Here is a 25,754-nt window from a genome sequence, read left to right as displayed (position 1 = left end):
TGCTAGTAAATTCTTAAGGGTTCTGATGATGTATAACACTCAGGATTACTGGGGTTATGAACTCTGTCCACCACTCAGCCTTCCAAAGAACATAGAAGAACACAATGTTTCAGAAACTGAATCTGTTTCCATCCTCAGGGGAGGGGTGGAAGAAACCTATCCTGTCAAGGCCCATTAGAAAGAGACAATTAAGGGGTAGGTTAAGACACTGGTTTCTGGTGGCCAAAAGCATTGACTAACTGTAGTTTGGAGTCTGCTGATTCCTGCAGCATGCTTAAATTAAGTTTGGAGTTCTTCTGGTGGCAAAAGGGCCTTCATCATGTGTGTCTATTTTAAGGTAAGCTTTAACTCCCATACACAGAAAATTATTTTGTTTTTGTATTTCTTTGTGGGATAGGCCTTGGTGGCTGTATCCACTAACCACACCATTGTGCATTTTTGTATCTTACAATACTGGTATAGCATGGGTAAAGCTTGAGGGTTTTTCCTCATGAGATATATGCTGTGTCTGTATTAGCTTATCCATTTTGCTGTGACTTATATGTACGTTCTCTAAAGTATGTATTGTGTTGTGCGAAACCAGTCATAGAGTAATTCATACTTCATGCAAACCTGCCTTGTTATGACTGGAGGTTTCTGCCTGTTCCCCTCTGTGCTGATCAACACATTTCGTTTAGAACAGCAGCTATGTATTTTGTTGTATTAGCTCCCATATGAAGTCTCCCCTTGCTCTAGGTTTGTAAAACCTGTCATTCTGTTTAACTGGTCTGTCAACCACCTTGGTTGCATAATGTGAATTACTTATTCTGCTGTCATACTTGCTGACATGTTATTGTAATTCTGTATTATTCTTTTACGCTGCTATCTCCCTTGTTCTTTTATTTTGCCACTGTTTGAGGGAATGCTCTTCAAGCATGTTTCTCATTTGTTAATCTTTTTGTGCTGTTATTATATTTTGTTACTGAAATTATTTCCTTTCATTTGGTAGTACTTAGTTGTGGGAAGGAGATCTGAACCTGTTGCATCCTAATATTATCTTTGTACTCCTCCCCCTCCTATTCTAAGTGCTTCTTCTTGGTTATCCCAACATCACCTAAGAAGCATTGTAAATGCAACATCAGAACCTGAAGAAACAACAGTGGTACCATCCATAGGAGCATAAGGAACATGAAGTCGGCCATTTTTCAAGTCTAGCAATAAGACACTGACCTTCACATGGGAGATTCATATTCAGGACCAGCCAGATCCAGTGCAAATATCTTCACTCTCAAATCTGAGACATCTCACAGTCACTGCAAATATTTCACACATTAGCCCCTTCCCTCAAACTTTGTTCTTCATTGGTCAGGCATTACATGTAGGCCAGCTGCCTCAGCATCACATTTTTCCAGTACTAATACAATCAGTCTGGTTTAAAATCTGGCAACCAGTTTCATAGTACCGGATTACATAAAATTCCTTTTTTCCTTGGAAATACAAGGTAACAAAGTCAAGATAATGTGCACATGTATGGAATACTACAACCCTCGACACGTTTTACGCTTTACATTCAGCCACAGATCCCTGCTACTCATCATCAGCATCTTTATCACCATCATCCTATCATCAGCAGTAAGATGGAAATCCTACCCACTGGCTACTCGCAAATAAAAATGTGGATTCCTACTTTCACCTTAAACAAATGAGAGCAGACAAGGAGTCAAAGACATAAGTGTTAGGAGCATAAGCCATGATACACTTCCACTCACTTTTCTTTTGCCTGAATGTTACTTTGACATAGTTACACAATTTTACAAAATCCATCTGCAGTTCTACAAGCAAACTAAAAAATACGTTTTTTTTTCCTTCACATTTTGGAGTAATTTTATGATCCTCCAACAAATATGAATTCACTGCCAAATTGGGCTGTTTAATTTAATTTGCTTTATTTATTTTTACTGAACGCAACACAAACAAGGCAAGTAGTTTGTGAAACATCTGACCATAACAAACTGAAAATGCTAAACATGTGATCACCATACTGTAGCTACAATGTAGCAAAAACATGATCTCATAAAAATTCTGAATGAGGTAAATTGCAGTAAACAGTTCAACCCTGTCATCTGAAACAGTTTACAACAGTTATTATGTGTTATCTGTCTGTGTGTGTTATTTGTCTGTTGTCTTATTGTAGTACCACTGCCACCAGGTGAAAACCCATTTGCAATTAAATAATAATAATTACTTCTGTTTTCCTAGGGTATATTTCCACCCTAAGAGGACTACTACAAAAATTACTCAAAATTCATACATCTCATTTCCACACGAACACAGACTCAATATTATTCACAAATCAACATATAAAGAGAAATGAGACTGAACTTCATTGCATTTGCAGAAATGGATTTATAAAATTTTTAGGCAACATGGTGGCACAATTTTATGTGGGATTGAACTGAGCAAGGACCTTCACATTAGTGTACCTTATGGGAATTAACAGTCACTAAATTTACAGTATCTGTCATTAGAATACTTTTGTTTTAGTATGTATGAAGTTTAGAAATTATTAATGGAGAACAGATTTGAGCTTTTCACAGTGTTGATTATAAAGATGATTATATCTTCTGGTATATTACACTGTGTAGTCCACTGAAAGTTAGCTGATGTTCATACTGGTTTCTTTTGTGTCTTACTCTTCGACCCTGAAGATGGAGGTGCCATGTTCTTCAAAAAATCTGTAGACTTTCAACAAGCTACATGGCAGTGTATCCCACAAGACAGAAATCTTTAATACTAGACAATTTCCCAAAATCATTTAATGCCTGACAGCAGAAAACGATAAGTATAAAATTACCATCAACCAATTAACGATCTCTGCGGCGTATTCAGTAACGAAACACGTTACAATATATATATATATAAAAAACAGATATAAACAATTAATACAGGAATAAAAACTGGAAGGAAAAACCAATAACCTCTTTGAAACAGCACTAACCAATACAAAGAGGGAAAAATTTGCCCCTTGCAACATTATTATCACACACAAGCCAATACACAGCTGATACCTAGCCACTCACAACACTTCCACTCATATAAAGTCAGTAAAGAGAAACTGCATCCAAGACACTTAATCCTTAATATATATAACAGGAGAAGCTTTTTTTTTATTGCTACTAGGGTGGGACTAAGTCCCTCGTACTGCGGCCACTTCCAGCCTACTGTACCAGCCCCAGACGATAGGTGAGGGTGATTGTGGAGTAATTGGTACAATAAAGATTGGCAGGGGAAACAGAAGTACTTGGAGAAAACCTACCCCAGCGCCACTTTGTCCACCACAAATCCCACTTGACTAGACAAGGGATCGAACCCAGACTGCCGCGGTGGGAAGCCAGAGACTAACAGCTTAAGCTATGGCGCGGCCTAAACACGAGAAGCTTATATAATCTTTAATACTATAACTGATTATATAAACCTCAACTCACAGGTCATTAATACTTTGTTATATATACAGACACTTCAAAGACTATTAAGAGTCCATCATACCACCTTTGGCATTAAACTGACAAAATAATACAAAAAGCATCTACCTCCATCCATCACTGGCCTCCATCACACTAGTAATTTTAAATAGCCAAATATTTAAATACATTATGTGAAGTTTCCTTTAGTTCTGGTTGCCCTCTAGATCATGTTGGCCGTATGATTATTTAATAATTAAAGAATCTGGTACACTTGATGGCAATTTTATAAATAGCTCACTCTAAACAGTGTACTGGCAATAATGATCTCCATCAACAGCAAAGGAATTCCAACATAATTTAGTAATGGCCTTCTTGAAAAGCTAATATTTTTCACTCAGTTAACGAAGAAATTCCCTGTCTTTCTGGAACCTGAAGATCAATTGCCATGTTCACAAGAGCCTGCTACTGGATTGTATCCTGAGTCAGATGAGTCCAGCCCACATCTTGAAACCCTCTTTCTTGAAGATCCATTCTAATATTATCCTCTGATCTATGCCCAGATTTCCCATGTGATATCTTCCCTTCATGTTCTCCAGCTAAAATTTTTGTATTCATTTTTCATCTCTCCCATATGTGCCACATGCTCCAAGCATCTCTTCTTCCTTGCTTTGAACACCCTAATATTTGAAGAGAACAAGTTATAAAAATTATTATATTATGCAATTTTCTGCAGTAAAGACATAAACGTAAAATCTGCTTATGGCAACCTGACTCTCAAAGCTCACATCCTTCACATTTGGCTTACAACATAACACAGAATAACCCCCACAAGCTTAAAATTTATAAAAGACTGGAAAATTCTATTAATACCACAAAGAAAGAGATGTGTACATCTAATTTGATACTGCAGCAATCCTATGAGAAAATGCGTACAACTGTAGAGCCATTATTGAAGAAAGTGTAATAAGTTTCATAATTAATACTGCGCATTAACCAATGTGCAGTGGCATTACATTATAATCTTCAACGGCTCACATTTTGTATTACGCACATCAAAAACTGTAGAGAATGGATGTGAAACCTACTGGAAAGACATGCTCTACTCACAAATTATAAATTCATCACTGAAGTCAGCACTTGTGTGACAGAACAGCATAACTAAACAGCATTAAAAATAACTTTCCCGATACCATTAACACAATATCAATTCATGTGCCACAATTATTTCTCAATTTTACATACACTGAGCTCAATAATAGCATGTTCTTAACCCAAACCACTGAAAGGGAGGTGGTAGACATAATTAAAACACTAGGTAACAAAAAATCAATGGGCACTGACGATATTCCAGAGTTCATTATTAAAAAAATGTCCTCAACTAGTAAATGCTCTAACATACATTATAAATCTGTCATTTTCATCTGTTTATTTCCCCGACCAACTAAAAATAGCAAAAGTGAAACCCTTATATAAAAAAGGTTGTACTGCAGATGTAGGGAACTACAGGCCAGTGTCATTAATTTCGGGTTTTTCTAAAATAATCGAAAAAATTATGCACAAAAGACTTTCATTGTTCATGAATAAGTACAGCATAATCAACAATACACAACATGGATTCTGCAAAGGATTATCAACACATACAGCAATCACAGAATTTACAAAAAGGGTTTTCAAAGCAATAGATGAAAAAGAAACGAGTATAGGGATATTTTTGGATTTATAAAAAGCGTTTGACCTAGTAGATCATGATATATTGCTAAGTAAGATGGAAAGAATGGGAATACGAGGGGTTACACTAAGGTGGTTCCAAACATACTTAGAAAACAGAGAACAAAAGGTAGAAATTACATACAGATACAAAAAAACTAATAGAAACATTAATTACCTATCCCGAAAAAGACCCATCAGCTATGGCGTCCCACAAGGTTCCGTTCTGGGACCAGTGTTGTTTCTGTTATACATAAACGACCTGGAGGCCAGCACAGAACATGGGAACCTACGTTCTTTGCCGATGATACTAGCATATTTATAGCAGGAAATAGCGCTAACGAAATTCAAAGGAAAACGAATGAAACAATAACTAAAATCACAGAGTGGTTTGAGATGAATCAGTTAACTATTAATAAAGAGAAAACAATAGCAATAGCCTTTCATCATCCTCAAAAACTACAACTTGAATGCCCTCCAATAAAGATTTATGACACTGTTCTCAACTACACAGATCACTCAAAATTTCTGGGAGTCTGGCTAGATAAGCATCTAAGATGGACTGTGCATACGCAAAAGCTAGCGAACAACTTATGTAAAGTATGTTTTGGCATAGGGGTAGCTAGAAGAGTGACTGGACTAGAGATTGTTCGCACGTTACATTATGCTCATTTCCAATCTTTGTTATCATATCGACTGATATTCTGGGCAAACTCGGTAAATGCAAAATTGATCTTTAAATTACAGAAGAGAGCTATAAGAGCTATGACCCAGGTCCCAAAATCAACTAGTTGTAAACAAATTTTCAAATCATTACATAATTACCTCTATCATCTTTGTACATATACAAAACTCTAATATACATAAAATCCAATTCAAATGATTTCACAACCAACTCAGGATTACACTCATACAACACAAGGAAAAAAAGACGACTTGCACACTGTCCCATGTAATACAAGTCTATGCGAGAACAACTTTAACAATGTAGGACTTTGACTGTTAAATCATCTGCCACGATATATTAAAGAAATACCTGTACTATATAAGTTCAAAAATGCTTTGAAAACTTACGTACTCGATCATTGTTTTTATAAAGTGGATGAGTTTCCCTCTTGTGAGACAAACACTAATTATAATCACATAATTCATGAATAATCGGTTTTGGGAATCCCTACTGCGCAGTTTCCTTTCTTTTTTCCAGCAACCAAGATAACACAGTCGGATGTGTACCTGAATGGGCTACTCTGGAGAGATTGCAGATACCAAGAAGGGAGAACAGATGTAATGAGATGTTGCAGTGTAGAGTATACAGTAAACGTCATACCAATGCTATCACCAAATTCACCAATATTATCTCAAAGGCCGCGCCATAGCTTAAACAATTAGTCGCTGGCTTCCCACCGCTGCGGTCTAGTCAAGTGGGATTTGTGATGGACAAAGTGGTGCTGGGGCAGGTTCCCCCCCCCCCCCCCGAGTACTTCGGTTTCCCCTGCCAATCCTCATTCCATCAAATTCTCCATAAGCATTAACGCCGGTACAGGTACAATACAACATATGGAAGATGATGTGCCAAGGGGACCTAATATGGATTCCACCTCGCACTATACAAACTATTAACTAATGTAATCTACTGTAATCTATTGTAAACAATTATAAGTACTGTAACTTTATTCTATTAATATAATCAGCCAACGGACAGTAACTGACTTGTCCTATATCATGTAACAATGATCTATAGAGACAAAATAAATAAATAAATAAATAAATAATATATCACTGAGAAAACTTCCATTCATGATCTGATGATCTAATTATCTTTTCAAGCTACCATTGTGAATCAAATTACTGACAAAATTTTGAAAAATTCTATCCCTACAGGCTGATAAGGCTCACAGAATGAGATAAATTTCATAAATGACAATTTTCTTTCAGAACTGACATGCATATATTTAATTTCCATGTACCAAACACTTAATTCTGATTCCAAACACAGGCAAAAATATGTGAAATGTCCATAGAATTTTACACATCTCCTTTTCAATACTAATATTTATTCTTTTACTTTCATCTTGGAATTATTACACAATCTGAATACTCAAACAGGTGCCAGGGAACTCACTAGATATTCTCATGTGCATCATTGAAATATAAGCCAATTCTATAGGGTTTCATCAGTAGTGATTTACACTTGCGGATTACTCACTTTCTACATTTTGTCCATCATCTAACATACAACTATTCAGAATGTGGATCTGCTTCCAACCTCAGATGAAGAGGTTGGGGGCCACCTATTCAGTGGTTCTGTTAGATACGGTCAGTCTCAGTCACTGGACCGATGATTGAGACTACTTCTATCTAATGGGCCCAACTCAGAAGGTGCCTTCAAACCCTTTAACCTGAGGTTGGAAACAGATCCAGTTTCTGAAATATACTGTTCTTTTTGAACATAAGATGATGAACAACGTCAAAAAAACTCTGTAATTTCGAATACAATGTAACTTCAGAGTTTGATGTGGCCAAGAGCTGTCAGATGTTCAGGACTGCTATAAAGGCTAGCCCCTAAAACATAACAAAGTTACATTAAGTTACAGGTTAATTCCGAATAAAATGTAACTTTGGAGTCTGATTCGGCCAAGAGTTGTAGGCTGAAGAGGCCTGCTGTAAAGGTTAACTCCCAAAACATGACAAAGTTAGGTTAAGTTACAGGTTAATTTTTACGACAGACAGACATTATGCACAATCATATTTCGGCGATAAAAGAATTTAAACTGTGATTTGTGCTGGCCAATTATTTCATGTTTTAATATTAACATTACTAGTTTCAATAAATACAACACTGATCCTATATCTTACCTCATCATTACTACCGAAGTTTTCTCTTCCACCATTCCTCCCATTTCCAATCTTGTTTTTTGCTGGTTCCTGCAATTAAAGTAAAACCATTGGGATAAATGTATTTTTCACCAAATATAAGGTCATAATAATTTTTCATATTTTGTTATTTTTAATAAACAAGGTAGGAAGCACAAAAGGCTACTTACTATTGAAGCCAAACACGACACGGCGTCAAATGTTACACCCTCATTCTCCCACATCGTATTCGCGTTCTACGTTCACGCTTACCACATCGTACCAACATCTAACGCATTTTTGTGATTCCACAAATTATTCTACTTACAAAAAAATATTACGTACCTTTTCCTTCTTTGGTTTGTTTGGCATTTTTCAATGTTTTATAGCATGAAGACACAACACCACCACTTACAATCTTACAGTACACCACCATTGGTTGATTTAGATCACGTGGCTATATCTAAGAGGTCATGATTTTGAGTTAACTTTTAATAAAAATGGAGCAGAAATGCCTTAGAAATATTCACTCATCCTACACAGGTATAATTCTTGAATCTGACATTGAATTGTCAGCTTTTGACACACATTCTGGTTTATACGACACTGAAGGCAAACTGTCGTTTTCATTTTATGTTTCGTGGCAGTACATCTTGCGAGACTCAGGAAAATTATTTTCCAGAAGTTTGTTCCATGCTCCGAGTTCTTAAATCTCTGGAATACCTGAGGAATTTTCATACATACCCGTTACCATGGTAACATGTAATAAACAATGTGTAATACAAGACGAAAAGGCTATTTAATTTGTGATAGTCATTACAGACGGCTCATATCATGGTAGGAAATACATATTAGCATATTGTATATATTACCTGTAACATGTGAAATGTTACATGGAGGTATCTGAGATTCCTATGGCGGGCACTATGATTACTACATTCTAAGATGTGACACTATAGTTTAGCAGACATAATGTTTCGAAGGAATATACTGCCTCTGTCGTCAGGGTACAAGGGCGAAGACGGTGGCAGTAAATTTCTCTAAAACCCTGGTATCTATCTAATAAACTACTTGGCGCCACACCCAAATAGACAATAATTTGCATGGAAGTGTCTCTTCTGTTAGTAATAGTTAATGATCAGGGAACACAAACTATTTAACATAATAGTTTCACAGAAAATGATTGTGGGAAAAAGGAACAATAAGACTACTAGGTCAAGATGAGTTTAGTATAAGCCATAAACAGAAATATCAGGATCCCCAAGAGGCATAATGTACCCCTTTGTTGTAAACTTTGTGACTACACACAAAAAATATGAGAGGGAACTTGATTGAGGTCGTACGTATGGAGTAATTTGTTCAGGATTTTGTAAAGTCTTTGTGCAACCATGATTTCATCACATACAGTTTTGCTCAGTGGTGTTCATTTTCAGCAAAACTGTTGAAGTGGTCAACAAATAGAATTTGAAAACAAAATAGAATGCCCCTTAAATTATAATCTGCTAACTGACTAATGTATGATTTTAGTTTTATTGTTCCTATCTTGGGAAGTTTCTGATGCACTTTGCCAACAAGAGTTTTCATACGTGCCTTCAGTGGAGGTAATCTGTAATCTGCTTATTGTTCTCAAGCAAGCATGTTTTGTAATACAGAAAACAAAGATTTCTATTTTTACATTTTTAAATGGTTCTAGATGCAATTTTCTAAATTTACGTAAGTATACCTGAGCTTTTTTGGGACTCGCTTAGATGAATGAACTTCTGCTGTCTGTTGAAGGACCTGAATTGGCATACTTGCTTATTTTTCATTAATTTTTACAAAATCCTTCAAATAGACGGTTAAATGTAAAGCAAATAGAGTTCTTCATTGCACTGTCATATCTACCACAACATGGCAACTCACAGATGAAAACAACTCACTACCACTATCATTTCTACAGATGTAAAGGAAAGTAAAGAAATATCATGGTAAGGATATACTATGATGCTGTTTTCTTTTAAATTCTTTGTATACCACAGAATGTGCCACTCAAAGAGCTGTCATCTTCAAAACAAAAACTGTCACTGAAGGCTCTGTGATCTGGAATGCAGATGGTGCCATTCCATAGACTGCAAATGAAAGCCTATCACTGACCCTATATGCAGAAGATGATTAACACATATTGTGCACAACTCAATACATCAATAAATCCTCTGTATGAGATAGTCTTATTTTCTAAACAGTATAAAATTATACAGAAATTCTGAAAAATGCTTAAGACATTCATTTATGTCTCTACATTTCAGTCCAAGGCCACAACAGTAAAAGATGCACTAAGGAGATGGGAGGAAAAAAATGAAATTAGCGCATCAGAAGCCACCGAGGTTCAGCTGTGTTTCCAGTGGCCACCTATTGAAAAAATGGATAATTCTTTAGCAGTGTTAGTCAAGTGCGAGTAAGTTAGAACACAGTAGCATCTGTCTAAAACCAGAATCTCAATTAAACACAAACCTGTCTACTAGAAATGTTCCTTGTTCTCAAGAACATTAAGTAAAAACCAATATGAAGTTATTTTTAACAGAAAGAGACCAGAAATTAGTGTTTTAATAGAAAGTAATCTGCTTTATGTTCATACAATTTTGTTTGATACTGTGCTTTCTGAGAAGGAACATTGGTTAATCACTGTCATATTTAAATGAATATGTGAAGTATTTATGTAGTTTTATCGCATTCTAATAAAATGTTTTGATGCCAAATTTTTGTAGCCATGTTCTGGACATCCCTCATAATATGTATTCATTAAATACATTTTTATGTAATTATATTTGGTCTTCATTGTAGGAAATTATCACTGTCAACTAACATGATTGAAAAGATAGCTGGTATTAATAGCTTGAAGAACCTCAAAATCTTGTCACTGGGGAGAAACTACATAAAAAATTTCTCTGGTCTGGTAACTATAGTTTTGTCATTCCTACTGATAAGCTTTATCTACATTGAGGTTCAAGAGCAGAGTAATAGGTTTCTGCATGGATACAGACGTTAATATAACAGATTAGTAATGCTGTCCGGTGTAACTGATAATTTTCTTTTTAATCTTTCATCCTTTACCTGTTTCAGCTGAAGCGACCATTTCAGAAGAACATCATCAATACATACAGAAATTACTATTACAATGTCATAGATATAGAATATTATATCCTTTAACAATTACTTAGATATGCATGAATTTGTTAAAACATATATAAATTATTATAATTAGTCTATTTACAAAGTACTCTTTCTTGTTAAAATCTAGAACCAATTTGATTCTTGTCTCTATACTTCTTCTTTTTAAAGGAAGACGAATATATTCCATGTCATGGTACCTTGTTTGAAGAATAAGACTCTCTAGTGTCGTTATCCAGTAGTTCAGGCCATGCTATTTTGTTCAAGATTTTAACAAAAAGTTCTTTAAACAATGCTTTGTAAATAGACTAATTATAATAATTTAACAAATACATGCATATCTTAGTAACTGTTAAAGGATATAATATTTTATATATATGACATTGTAATAGTAGTTTCCATATGTATTGATAATGTCCTTCTGAAGATGGTCGCTCTGACGAAAACATGTAAAGGATTAAAGATTAAAAAACACAACATTTATCAATAACACTGGACAGCATTAATAATCTTTTATACTATTAAAAGTGTGATGGACCAGAATGAACCAAGTCAAATAGACATTAATGTTTACTGGCATGCATCGCATTATTGTAACAGCACATGCATGTGGTCTGGCATGTTGAGCATTGCATTTTTCATTTTTCAGCCCTGCAGTACTGCATTATATCAAATCCTCTATTTCTGGATTATAAAGATTCAAGATAATTATGAATGAAAGGATCAATTTTAATATAGGGGGAGTGTATTCTCTTTTAAAGTAACGCCCACCTTAGACTTAGAACTGAGGGAAATCACAGTATCCTTATGGATAACCAGTCTGCATACGCAATACAGGTAAAGAAAAAAGTAAAAGTAAAGCTATCCCTGTACCAGGCCGTGAAGGGCCATAGGGTTGTGAGACGTTGAGGGTCCCACATTATCTAGAGAATTGGCTCAAAAATGGCGGTAAGGTTATCAGCCTTACGCGCCGGCCACGCTTTACTCTCCAGGAAAATTATTTAATTAATTCCTGGTACTCATTTCTGTTAGAGGGTGAGTCAACCCCAGGGCCATAGTGCAGCTGGAAGGATTAGGTCAATTGAAAAAAAATCCAATGACCTCATCGAGACTTGAACCCACGACCTTCTGGCTTGTAGCATAGCTCCTCAACCAACTATGCTAACGCGTGCCCCCCATATTCAATACAGGAGACTTCCAAAATAAAATGGTGCTGAAGACCTTAATTACCATAATACTTATAAATTTACCATTAAATGGACTGGTTATTTGAAATGACTGTTTCCTTCAGGAGATAGGATAGCTCAGTTGGTATAAGGACAGGCTATAAGCTGGGTGGTCAGGGAACTGGCATTTGAGTCCTGGCAGAAGCATGAGCTTTTTATCCTCTCTAATGCATCCAGATTGGTTCTTGAACCCACCCAGCCTCCTATCCAGCAAGCACCTGGGGTATTTCCCAGAGGACATAGCAGGTGGGGTGTGAAGCCATTTGCTTACCTCCCTCTATGTTTTAAGATTAAGAATACCTGGAGCTATACCTCCACCTCTCCATGTCTTCATGGCATGGTGCTTAATTAATTAAGCTCAAGGACAGCTTATACATGTTACTTTTGTTTGCTTTAAGCAGCAAGCATTATCTCTCAGAATGCTTCATTCATTCATCTGTAATCTGTCAAGACGACAGGTCCACAGTCTCTTCCAAAATAGTTCCTCCACTTGATGCGATCTAGAGCTTTCTCCTTCAAATGAAAATATCCTCTTCTGTCCCCAAGGTCATCCAGCATCTTCTTACTTCTTCTTCCTTGTCTTCTGGTCACTTCTATCCGCCCCTCTATCTTTCCTTCAATAACTTCTTTTAGAAGGCAGTTACCGCGTAAGATATGACCAATCCAATTAGCCTTCCGTTTTCTTATTTCATGTAGGATATTCCTCTGCTCACTGACTCTAAATAACACTTCTTCATTTCTCACATAATCGGTCCAACTGATCTTCTCCATCCTTCTCCAACACCACATTTCGAAGCTTTCCAGGTGTTTCTGATCTACTGCCCTAAGTGTCCAAGTTTCAGCCCCATACAAAGCGATGCTCCAAACGTAGCATTATAGAATGCTTATAGTACAATAATTTTCAGCACCACCACAAGCATTCTCTGAGTTATATACTGTCAGAATTCTATTTTCAGCAATACTCAGTCATAAATAATTTCTTTTGTTTTCAGGAAGGAGTAGGTGATACATTGGAAGAACTGTGGATTTCATATAATCTAATTGAAAAATTAAAAGGTATTGGTGTTCTAAAGAAACTAAAGGTACTTTATATGTCAAATAATCTTGTTAAAGATTGGATGGAATTTAATAAGCTGCAAGATATGCCAAGCCTAGAAGATCTCCTTTTTGTAGGTTTGTAAATCATTTTATTTCAATTCAATGGTGACTCTGCATCATTCATTACCAGAAAAATCCCTTTCCACAAGGACACCATATGCTTCTTATCTTGTTGACCAGCTACAGTCACTCTAAAATAGCACTTTGTCAGCATGCAATCAATATTTTTCTCATTCCTTTCTTGCTCTTGATTAACCAATAAAAATATGATACTCACATTTTCGCACTCTCAAAATGTGATGCTTGAAATATGTGAAACTCAAGGTGATTTTTTTAGCTCTGTTCCATCCAGCTGATGCATTATTTACATCCTTTGAAATATTGAACTAAAACCAAAGTTTTACATGAAATGTATGTAGCAATTTCTCCATTGTACAGGAAATCCACTATATGATAGCCTTGATGAAGCTACATGGAAGGCTGAAGCATGTAAACGACTTCCAAATCTGATGAAACTGGATGGAGAACCTGTTATTAGAGAAGTTCAAGAATGATTATACAAACTATACTAGTCCAAAATAACAGTTATCTTTAGAGGCTTAGGACAGAATATAGATCTGAATGGAAATAAGGAATAATCAGGAATTCAAGTACATTTTTCAATCATCAGCATCACTGTTCAATGAAGTGTACTTTTACGTCATAATGTAGCAATAAATTTATCACCCATTTAAACAGATATGGTATGACTTAAGGACATTTTAAAGATGAGAATATTTATTTCTGTACTTGTTTATAAATCTATACATGTGGTTCTGAAACAAAGCACCTTACAGATATATTCAGCAAATTCTGACTGTGCAACATTTGTTCAAAATGCCTGATCATACAATGAAGTACTTTCAATTAGAACTGATCACCCTGGATAAAAAGCGAACCGACTATCCTTGCAACGTGAGCAAAGAGAACTCTAACAAGCTACTAAACACACCTAACTGCAACTCCAAAATAACTTATTATACATATTTATATTACTAGAATAAAGAAACAGATATGAAATGTTAATCTGAACAATAATACACAACACACAATGTACTGATCTTGGTCTTTATTAATTCTGCAATATTGTTAAATTTTCTTAATATATTTAAAATAAATCACATAATTCATAAAAGCGTTCCAATCTAGTAGAGAATACCAGCAACATCATCATTAATATAGAATATCACTTCATCCATAAAAATAACTTCTAAGTTACTCTTGATATTCTTCCACATGATCCATAACAACTGCAAAGAGAGTTTTTCTGTTTGTCATCAAAATGAATCTTCATTGGAAGTTTCAGTTTCTAGGCATCTAAGTTTAACATCTGTATAAAGTTTTGTGTATGCTTGGTCTTGCTATTTGTAATTATCAGTTGCAATCACTTCAAACCTGCAAAGAAATCACTGAATCATTCAACATATTCTCCCAAAGTGTCAAAACTCATATCTGTATGCTTTCTATTCACTGTGAGACAAACATTCGCTAATCTGGGGGGGGGGGTCATCTAGATTAGTGAAGCAAAATGTAGCACAAAAAAATAATAAATGAATGGAAAATGCAATGATATAAGTAATGCAGATGCAAATATATCACTGTAGAGCCTTTATTTAAAAGCTATAAAGAGACAATACATTTATTGATTCATTGCACTGTATAACGATACATTCTTTGAAGTGGTGCCTAGATCATCTACTTCTTTAAAAAAGTTACTGAGGCATCCGTTACTTACACATCCTCCAACAATTTCGGCAGGACTTTTACATAATGACTGCAGAATAATTTTGCAACCTTCTATTTCCAGCACATTTAGTTATCATTTTTTTCATAGTTGTCTACATTCATGGCATTCAAGCCTAGCTCCTCATTATGTGCATATGTCCTCTCATAGTCTGTAATAGTTATTCCTGAATCTGGTGCAGGATGAGTGAAACTCTGAAAGCAAAAAATATTCACTGTCAAACATCAGCAGCTTGCCCCCTCTAAGTACTGATATACCGTATTATTTTGAATATAAGACGCACATTTTTTCATATTTTTTCCCATTGAAAAATTGAGGTGCATCCTAAATTTGAGGAATTATTCACCAGTTTGCAGACTGTCCACAAGGAATCCTGGAAAGAACCTAACATAAACACATCTGTAGTCATCAGGCCACATCTCCCCCCCATCTTTAACTGTGAGTCAATCCTTAACTTTCAGTTCAATCATTGTCTGACATTCTTATCATTCAGGTGTGTTCTGTTTTCTATCAGCTTTTACCCATGGAAAAGTGTTTTTCATATGATGCCACATTCAAAATAAAAATGATTCTGTGTGCTGAAAAGACAGGTAATCGTACAGCTGGTAGAAAGTATACGGTAAGCGAGGCACATGTATGTTTGCAATGGATGAACTTCGTGGCCACCTCTCTGGTAGAATCAGAAACAGATTAAGAAACAAAAACACTGACCTAATGACAATTCCTAGTTGCATGACAAGTCAATTACAACCATTCAAGCATCTTGTCCATAAACCCTATGCCTGGCTGAATGAAGACAATCATATATTGACATCTAGTGACAAAATAAAAAGAACATCAGCGTCAATAATAGCGGAGTGGATATCAAAATCTTGGAATAAAGTGCCAGTCAATATTGTTCCAAAATCGTTTGTCAGCTGCTGTTTGTCTAATGTGGAAGATGGAATGCAAGATGACATTCTTTGGGACAACAGTGAACAAGGTGGTGAGGCTGCATCATCTTCAGAAAATGAAAGTGTGAATGAAGGATCATTACACAAACTTTCTGATTATATAAAAAAGATGCATATAGTGAAAATTTATATTTCCATTTCATTCTGATGTATTTTCCATTACTTTTCACTTCAAATGTGTTCCAAGTATTTTGTTATTTTAAAAGACATGTTCTAAATAAACTCTCTGAAATAAATGCATCTTCCTATTTTTTTGAAAACCCTCATTTAAAAATGGATGCATCTTAAATTGGAGGGTGTCTTATATTCAAAGTAATGCGGTATTCTTCTGACTTATGTTAGTAAAATAATAATTCTGTCTGAGTTGTGTCTTTTATATCGCTCTGTAACTGCAAATTGCAGCATATTAGACAATTACCTGCACATAACTGTTTCCTGCAGGATCATCCAGCACAAGTGTAATTTCTCGATTCCCTTCCAGCACTGCATCCAATTCTGCTACAAATTTTGAGATTCTGTTCTTTGTCTCATCATCGGCACTGTCTATGAACACTGCTCCCTGTGATGTCACTTGTTCTTTCATAGCCACCAGAAGACCCTCCACAGTAGTAAAGCGACCTCCCACAGCATATGGCCCAACAGACAGATCCAGCTCTGGAACCTCCAGGGAGCATGTCTCAGACTAAAAACAAATTATGAGCAACATGTAGTTTTCTTACTATGCCTGTAGGATGTGTTCTCAACATCTCCATGTGTATTGCAGATATGATACTAGGTACGTTAACACAGACACCTCGCTGTTAACTGGCATTAAACAGCTCATGAATACCCTGAATTTGACACTGGAACAACAGTTTTGATAGATCACACACTTTGATCACCTATAACATGAATGTCCAACTTCAAATCACTGAGCACCTGCATTGTAACTCAGATACCTACCCACAGCCAAATTATGGGAAATTGTTCTTTCTAGTATACCAGTACAGATACCTGCACGGCAATAATCAGATCTATGAAGGAACTGAGTAGGAATTTGACCCATGAAGTTAAAAAACATGTAAGTCAATTAAATGTTACCATGTCGACCATGCTTAAAAATCAGTCACTGCAGATTTGCTAGATTGTATCAATGTCGCATATGATCATGGAAGCATACTGACTGACTGACTCCATGGCTTGTAGTACGCAAGTGAACTGTACTGACCGAGTGACCGCCACTTGTCGGCAAATTTCCATATTTTTCTAAGCTATTTACTATATCTTGAATGAAATAAATTGAAAAATTACATGGAATACTGAGTAAGAATCTTTTGTAAAGTCTTTTTGTCAATGTAGGATTTGAGGTTCTCACAGCAGTGGCTATAAAGAGTTCTATCTCAGGGATATAACACCATGATATATAATGAAGTACATGGCATTAGATCCAAAAAGGTAGAACTCTTTCTTTATCAAAACTGACCATCTTTTTCAAAGGGGAAGAAAATGTTGACATACCTTGTGGAAAGATACTCTTGCAGGTTGCACAAAACCAGCTAGCAGGCTAACTATGGCCAGCTGCCACCAGTTGATAGACCTTTCAGTACCAGTACAATGATTCTCAAGTACTTAATTTTCAAATGTTATGAGATATCAGAGAATTCTTAACTTATTACAACAAAACTATCGTTTTCCAACAACAAAGTTGTCTTGAGAGATTATGGTAAAATTTATGCTGACATATAATTATCATGCCTGCATCTTTATTTTCCTCTTGACATCTTTAGCAGAAAAATTTGCCATATACAGGATACTACATAATCATATATATATATATATATATACTGTCCATACCTATGTTACGAGTAATTAGTGCTTAATTAGTTAAGTACAGTACAGTACCTTTTTTACCTTACCATACCTATATTTCCTACTCTATATCTTCTAAATAGGACATCATAGGAAAACATGTGAATAAAAGTGGTAGGCTTTTAGTCAGAACTTTCTAAAATAATTACTGAAATGGGATCTTCCAGTCAGTTAAAAAAGAACCTGTCAAAACACACATTACAGCCTTCATGATCAGCAACCCATTTCAGCACATCCAAAACAACAGCAATCCTAAATGCAAGCAGCATTTGAAGTACTTGGTCTTTTCATCATACAAGGCAAATATGAAATACCTACAGTAACCATTTGAAGCATGCACTGCCCAAAATACAAAAGAATGAAATGCCCTATGTATGATACTGATCATTAATGGTTAATAGAACTAGTAGTCAGTAACATGCCAGACATTAAAATAAATGCTCTCACCTTCAGAACATCTCGACTGAAATCTTCTCTACTTCTAACTTTCACTTCGATGCGCCTTCCTTTCTCTTCAATTCCGCAACCTGACTTTACTTCATTGCTTCGATGACCACATGCATCACAGTTTGTTGCCATGATAACCACTTCTTTGAAATGAGGAACATCTGATTTATACAATTTAAGAAAATACTCTTTTAATCAATACTGAATACTGTTCATGTTCACAGTGAACTTGCTGGTAAGTTGTTTAACCAAGAGTGTCAAATTCTTTATGCTTTTACTCACAGTACAAAACTATACAGCAAAATCCTGCTAGTCTGGATTATATGGGTATAAGGGTAATCTTAATTTGGCAATAATATAAATTGGCAAGCTTTCCTTTATTTTGTTTACTGTCAAAGTATAATTTCCTACATCAAATTCCGCCATTAATTGAGAAAATTACTTCAGCCTCTATCTGCCCAGTAACTTTCAATTTATCCACTTTCCTGTACATTCCTGCACTTCTGATAGAAGTTGTTATTCACAATTAACTGTATCGTGCAATATCTGAATTTATGTGATCTACAATGGAGAGGTTTACTGAGTGTAATATCATAAAAATACTCTCATATTTATTAATTAAACAGTCTTCAAGTTTCAATTTTGCTGAAAATAAAGGATACTTGTAAGCTTCATATTCGTTTGGCATTCTATTCCACAGTTTGGGCAAGGGGTTGGGAACTGTAATACTTCACCATGAAGATCTTCCAATGTAAAATCATTTTCATTAATCTTTCTTAATAGTCCTGAGTTTGTCTTCATAATCTCAGGCTCAACACCAACTTTGCTGGATGAATAAATTCCTAAAATATGGTCCTGATCAGTGTTACGAACAAATCTTACCACTTCAGTTCTAGGATCCTTTTGTGGAGCATAAGGATTCTCTACGAAAAATTTTCCACTGATATCTTCAAATACCTGTTCAACAAGCATAAATACATCTATAAATGTACAAGCAAGAACACAACACATTTTCCATTAAAGAGTATTCAATTAGGTACCACTCATTTACACTCTTCAACAGCTTGTTTGCTTTTCCAGTTGTTTTACAACATGCACCAGCTGCTGAAGTTGTGTAGCACTGAATGAGACAAGACATAAGTTCTAACTTCTGTGATATTACACTGTGTAGTCTACCAAAAATCAACTGATGTTTCAAAGGAACATGTTGCCTCCATCTTCTGAATCAATGAATAAGTCAAGCAAGAAACCAGCACGGGGCATGAAGCAGGTAGAGCCCTGAAGAGACTTTTAATGGACTACATGGCGTTACATCCCAGAAGATAGAACTCCTCATAACCACTGCTGTATGGACCTCAAATCCTATATAACATTGTGGCAGATATGTTTAAATAAGGAATTGTGGAACCAGTATAAACAGCCACTGTTAGGAAACAGCTTCATAAACATGAAACAATACCAGAGCCATCAGTAACAACGTGCCTTACAACAATGGAAGAAACGCTGGAAATAGTGTTTTCTATGCAATCCGCTCCAAAAGTGACATCACGCAACAAAAGAAGAACTGTTTGAAACAGTTTTCTATGGGCCCCAAACGCAGTCTTGACATTTTATAAAAAGAATAATTCTTGCCCTTACCAGGGAATGGACTTCAGATATCCAATCAATTGCAGCCACTTTACTGACTTAGAATCCTAGCTCACTCATGAATAAAATTTGTATCTTTTCATAATTACTGTATTGTCATGACTTTGAGTGACTACAGACAGGGTTTGGAGTGGTTACTGCGCTTACTGAACAATTTATTTTTCAATGGGTCTTCCAGCCATCAGGGCCCTGGCCTCTTATTCAGTTCCATAATCATTTTTCACAGATGGTAGGACTCCTTGGATGAGCGATTGGCTCATTGCAAGACCTCTACATACACACAGGAAACATAAACACAGAATAAACATATACACACACCAAACATCCATGTCATGCCTTGAGTGGGACTGGAACCTACAATTCCAGCATCTGAGCAAGCAAAGACAATTCATTCACAGTGGTTACTGTGACCAACTTATTGAACACTTAGAAATCAAAACTACAAGTAACTATAGCACTATCATTAATTCACAGTCTCAGCAATTCACTACGGCATGCAGTAAGTCTTCTTGGTCTGATGTGTCTTGACCAACTGTCTGATAATGGCTTTGAACACCATAGCTCCCTCAGCCTCCACGTTCCATGGCTCCAGTCCACACTTGGCTAGAGTCTATCTCACAACTAAATTGGTGTTGCTACACAACACCTTACAACAACACGGGCTCCTCCACCAGAAGCAACTGTCTCACAATAGCCTTGGGCTCAGACTGGTCTGCCTGTCTGCAGACTCTCTCTAGACTGACTGGCTTGTGTTTCAATTCTCCAGATATAGCCATCACATGGACCTCAACAGAAAACACCCCTTCCCACAATTCTTCTATTGTTGCATGATGTCATGGAAGACATGGACGTGACATTCTGCTCTGTTGCATACAAGTGTGGCTGCGCCATGTGACTAGTAGCCATGGAAATGCGTTTACAGAGCTATTGCCTCGCAACAGCATCCCTACTGATTAAACTACTCTGGCTTTCAGCAGACATATCACAGTATACATCTACAATGGTATCAGTTTCAATGAACTGTGACCTTTAATAGGGCAAGTCCCATTACAACACAGAAGTTCACACCTCTTCCCCTTGTCCATTAACTTCCACATTGTTTAGACTCTAAAGGCAAATGCCAAAGCTCTACAAAAATTACTTCAAATTATAAAGTACCTCATTCTGAATTCATGAGACTACAATCAGAAGTTCCCAGACTGTTGTTCTTCTAACTGCCTCTGTGAAAGAATATGAGAGGGGAGGCCAAGGTCACACTTTCAGAAGCCTATTGCATCAGTCTGCCATGTTTGTGACTAACAATATGGTCATCGTTTCCCATCCTCCCTACTCACTGGACTTAGCCCCATGTGATTTTGCTTTGTTTCCCAAATTGAAAATGATACTGAAGGGATGACATTTTGAAACAGTGTCTGACATCCAAATTGAATCCCAAGCGGTACTCGGCAGCATTAAGGAAAATGATTTCCATGGTGCTTTCGAAGCATGGAAAAAAATGACAGGATCACTGTATGTGTTCTGAAAGAGACTATTTTGAAGGAGATGGCAGCAAAAATTGGGTAAGTTAAGCCAGCATTTCTCTCTTGATCTAGTCTGGGAACTTTCTGATAACTTCAATATATCTTAATATTTAAGAATCTGGTAATGATTCAATTAATGAACTGTTCCTGTCACTCACAACCAAAGAATGTCACAGAAAATCATGCAGTTGCCAGACAACGTAGCATTTCTCTCTTGATCTAGTCTGGGAACTTTCTGATAACTTCAATATATCTTAATATTTAAGAATCTGGTAATGATTCAATTAATGAACTGTTCCTGTCACTCACAACCAAAGAATGTCACAGAAAATCATGCAGTTGCCAGACAACGTATGGTGGAGTGGAAGTTTAGCTCAATATATCCTTAATCTTGGCTCTACATAAAGGTGACTGGTCACACTTATGTCCAGCCCACTTTATCCACAGGTAAAGAACCCGGAGTACCCATTGAAGGTGAGGGTGGATGGCCCCTGCGCCAGTCTGGATGCTGTGTAATCCAGCCCATAGCCTAGCTGCTCTATTGACTGAGTTATCCCAGCTCCTCTTTGTTTAATAAGTACTGTTAATTTGTGATGCTGAACTGATTAGATTAACTGAAACACCAATATACCATTGTAAATGGATTTTTAACAGACTTTAAATTCTGTAATTTGGTCAGGAATTCCTCAATCAGTGAAGCTGCAGTTGGGTCCTGTGCTCTTCTTACTGGTTGATCCTGCTTAAGACCAGCTGCAGCACGATCTATTATCCCCTCAACTGTTGTAATCTCTGGAAGATGTCAAATTTTCAGAAATATTCCACATCTGAAACTTAGGAACTTATAAATTAAAATTGTACAGAGTCTTCCAAGGAAGCTTTACCAAAGATCAGGCAAACATTTAACAGGTTATTCTAAATTAAAAAAAAAAAATTATATCAACATGAGTTTGATTGTACTTCTTTTGGCTTATTTTGGACTTCATCCATCGTCTGGTATGTAAAAGACAAAAGACCACGATGTTTCGGAGACTGGATCTGTCCCCATCTTCAGGCAGATAGGGAAGGATAAACCTACTCAGTTGGGCCCATTAGAAAGAGCTCTCAGCCTCATTTCAGTTCACAACTATATNAACTTATTTATTTATATTTTTTATTTATTTTCTATTTATTTAATTGTGCCACCAGAACCTATAATAAATAAAATATGGTACTTATTCAACTACTTACCCCCTTTTTGAGATTGTGCAGGAATTTCAAAATCCAGTTCCACAATTTTCACAGATGTATAGTCAGATTTTATTACCTGTCTGTTTAAATCACGTTCTGTTTGAACATTTAATGTTATGCGAACTCCTCTCTCTTCAATTTTTCCTCCTGATTGGATTTCATTGTTTTTGAAACCACAATGCTCACATTCAAATGACATCAACACAACTTCTTTATAAAATGGTATTTTTGTAAGCAACAGTCTTGTAATACCCTGAAAGGAAATATCAATAATAAAAATAGTATGCAATTGCAAGCCCAGAAAGTACATTAGTATTCTCAATATTATACCACAAAAAAAAGGGGAGTACAATGAGACAGTACATCAGCTATTCGTAGACTTTAAGAAAGCCTATGATTCAGTTATGAGGGAAGTATTGTACAATATTTGGTAAAGTTTGGGGTACCAATGAAACTGGTTAGGCTGATTAAAATGTGTTTAAACAAAACGTATGGCAAATTCCATATAGGTAAATATTCGTCTGATAATTTTCCTATCCAGATTTGTCTAAAACAAGATATTCTACTGTCACTCCATTTCAACTCTGCTTTAGAATATGCCAATAGGAAGGTACAAGGACACCAGGTGGCACTGAAATTACACGGGACACATCAACTGCTGGTCTATGCTGATGATGTGAATTTACTGGGTGATAATATTGAGACAATAAAGAAAAACACACAAACCTCAAACGATGCTAGTAAAGAGGTTGGTCTAGAAGTAAACACAGAAAAAACTAAGTATATGTTGCTGTCTCATCACCAAAATGCAGGGCAAAATCATGACATAAAGCTAGGTAACAGTTGTTTTGAAAATGTGGTACAGTTCAGATATTTGGGAACAATGATAGCAAATCAAAACCTGATTCAGGAGGAAATTAACAGAAGACTTAACTCAGGTAATGTTCACTAACACTCAGTCCAGAACATTTTGTCTGCTTATCTGATGTCTAAAAATATAAAACTTAGAACATACAAAACTATAATTTTGCCTGTGGTTCGGTATGGGTGTGAAACTTTGTCTCTGACGTTAAGGGAGGAATGCAGACTGAGGGTATTTGAGAACAGGGTGCTGAGAAAAATATTTGGATAAAGAGTGATGAAGTAATAGGATGTTGGAAAAAAACTTCATAATGAGGAGCTTCATAACTTGTACTATTCTCCAAGTATGATCAAGACAAGGAGGGTGACATAGGGAGGGCAAGTAGCATGAATGGGGGAGAAGAGGAATGCATATATGATATTGGTGGGAAAGCCAGAAGGAAAGGGACCACTAGGAAGATCAAGACGTAGGTGGGTGGATAATATTAAAATGGATCTTGGAGTGATAGGACGGGATGGTATGGGTTGCATTCAACTGGCTCAGGATTGTGTCCAGTGGAGGGCTCTTGTGAACACGGTAATGAACCTGGGAAGTTCTTGAGTAGCTGCATTTCAGTTTCCTAGACTTCCTCACACTTAACCTAGACACTAGAAGTATAAATCATTTCTTATACTATTGCTGCTTTTCATACCCTACCATAGAAGATTACAATTACATAAACATCCTTAACCTCACTTATTTACATTTTCACCACAATCCATACATAGACTTTCAATTTCACTTATTTCTGGTTCTGGATCATCTGCCGTCAAGGCTCTGAAAACTGGTGATGGATTTCCAACTTTCTTCATACTTTCCATTTTTCCTCTCCGTAGTTGACTTGAAGGTTACATTAGAAAACTTACGGACAAAACCGCATTTTTTTTCACGGCTCACAGATAAATCCCATGAGTCATTCTCTTGGCATCACAGATCAATACTTGCATGGAAGATCACGGATCTCTACTTGCCACATTCGTCAAGAATATCCGTTTACTGTCGCCCACTTCCGTTCTTACAATCGAGTAAGTAATAACGGAAGAAACCTAATCTTCGTCTCAGTGGGCGTACGAGGGAAGTAATTCATCAGCTAACAAACCTATATTTGAGTAAATAACCCAAGCAACATTACCAACTTTATAATAATTATTACTGATAAATTTACATTTGCTCGGTCGAAGGCCTTAAATATAAGGAGTTTTCCGTCTTCTCATATGCGTCTAAGGTATATACCAGTGTTTCTCAACTGTAGAGCCGCAGTCTGAGAAAAGTTTAGATCCATTAGTATAAAGTATTTTTTAAATAATGGTAATTTAACAGGTATTACGTCTGTGTACAACTTCATGCGGTACGTTGAAACATTGCTGATGTTTCGTACGAACACATAATCTCCATCTACACGGTTTAAGACTAACACACGCAGGAAACCAGTATGAGACAGCATGCCTACTGTCACTCATTTAGTGCCGAGGTCAAAATAATCGAGCTATATCTCCACTCTGCATTCGGCTTAAGTGTTGTATGATTAAGCGCATGGACTTTATCTTGAACAATAATTTTCTGATCACAGGATGTGTAACATAAGTTATGACAAACTCCGTGGCCTGTAGTCCGCAAGCGAACTATGCCGACCGAGCGACAGCCTCGTCGGCGAAGTTAAGTGCCAATTTTGAGGATAAAGGGTGTCTCGTAGTGAGCGCAACGGATTTCCACGGCCGTTAATCTGTTTTCCAGACCTGAGCCGCTATTTCCTCCAAATAGCTACTCAATTATCCCCACAGGTTTGACTGGACACCCTTCCAGACCCATTTCTTCACAGAAAATATGGTGACACTGGAAATGGAACCCGGGCCCTCTGCATCTGTAACCAGGAACTCTGACCACTTGAAAACAGAGGTGGTCACATAAGTTATGACTCCTATGTTCTGTATCTTATATCATGAAAGCTGGCCAT

The 25,754-nt window shown here is 36.4% G+C and overlaps 3 protein-coding genes across 7 annotated transcripts in view; 1 reads left to right on the top strand and 2 right to left on the bottom strand.

Annotated features, from left to right (window-relative positions):
• The window catches only part of LOC111872326 (serine/threonine-protein phosphatase 2A 56 kDa regulatory subunit delta isoform), a 130,019-nt gene extending 121,551 nt beyond the window's left edge, over window positions 1–8,468 (bottom strand). For all 3 annotated transcript variants that reach the window (XM_023866074.2, XM_023866075.2, XM_023866078.2), the window contains exons 1-2: window positions 8,349–8,468; window positions 8,007–8,075 (exon numbers count right to left, since the gene is read on the bottom strand). In XM_023866074.2, the coding sequence (XP_023721842.1) occupies window positions 8,007–8,075; window positions 8,349–8,375 (96 nt within the window). In that variant the 5' untranslated portion in view covers window positions 8,376–8,468. The remainder of the gene's footprint in view (window positions 1–8,006; window positions 8,076–8,348) is intronic.
• LOC111872329 (dynein light chain 1, axonemal) overlaps window positions 1–14,363 on the top strand; it is a 63,700-nt gene extending 49,337 nt beyond the window's left edge. Inside the window, exons 1-5 of one of the 2 annotated variants that reach the window (XM_023866082.2) lie at window positions 8,722–8,840; window positions 10,289–10,437; window positions 10,824–10,935; window positions 13,369–13,549; window positions 13,913–14,363. In XM_023866082.2, the coding sequence (XP_023721850.1) occupies window positions 8,838–8,840; window positions 10,289–10,437; window positions 10,824–10,935; window positions 13,369–13,549; window positions 13,913–14,028 (561 nt within the window). In that variant the 5' untranslated portion in view covers window positions 8,722–8,837 and the 3' untranslated portion in view covers window positions 14,029–14,363. Of the gene's footprint in view, window positions 1–8,721; window positions 8,841–10,288; window positions 10,438–10,823; window positions 10,936–13,368; window positions 13,550–13,912 lie in introns of those variants that run through there. The other variant, XM_033754642.1, reaches the window with a different exon arrangement.
• Window positions 14,230–24,804, bottom strand: LOC111872327 (zinc finger protein ZPR1). 2 transcript variants are annotated; one of them, XM_023866080.2, is made up of 8 exons: window positions 24,505–24,804; window positions 22,900–23,152; window positions 22,304–22,461; window positions 19,168–19,462; window positions 18,506–18,666; window positions 16,629–16,892; window positions 15,249–15,451; window positions 14,230–14,908 (listed from the first exon to the last, which is right to left on the bottom strand). In XM_023866080.2, the coding sequence occupies exons 1-7, from the start codon at window positions 24,619–24,621 to the stop codon at window positions 15,326–15,328; spliced, it is 1,374 nt and encodes a 457-aa protein (XP_023721848.1). In that variant the 5' UTR covers window positions 24,622–24,804; the 3' UTR covers window positions 14,230–14,908; window positions 15,249–15,325. The 2 variants fall into 2 exon arrangements, with proteins under 2 accessions (XP_023721848.1, XP_023721849.1); XM_023866081.2 differs by having other exon boundaries at window positions 24,458–24,542.
• Window positions 24,805–25,754: the final 950 nt, after the last annotated feature.

Source organism: Cryptotermes secundus, unplaced genomic scaffold, assembly GCF_002891405.2.
Source record: "Cryptotermes secundus unplaced genomic scaffold, Csec_1.0 scaffold55, whole genome shotgun sequence".
Taxonomy (NCBI): Eukaryota; Metazoa; Arthropoda; class Insecta; order Blattodea; family Kalotermitidae; genus Cryptotermes; species Cryptotermes secundus.
The sequence above is the reverse complement of the archived record's forward strand: the minus strand, read 5'-3'. Positions and strand labels throughout refer to the sequence as shown.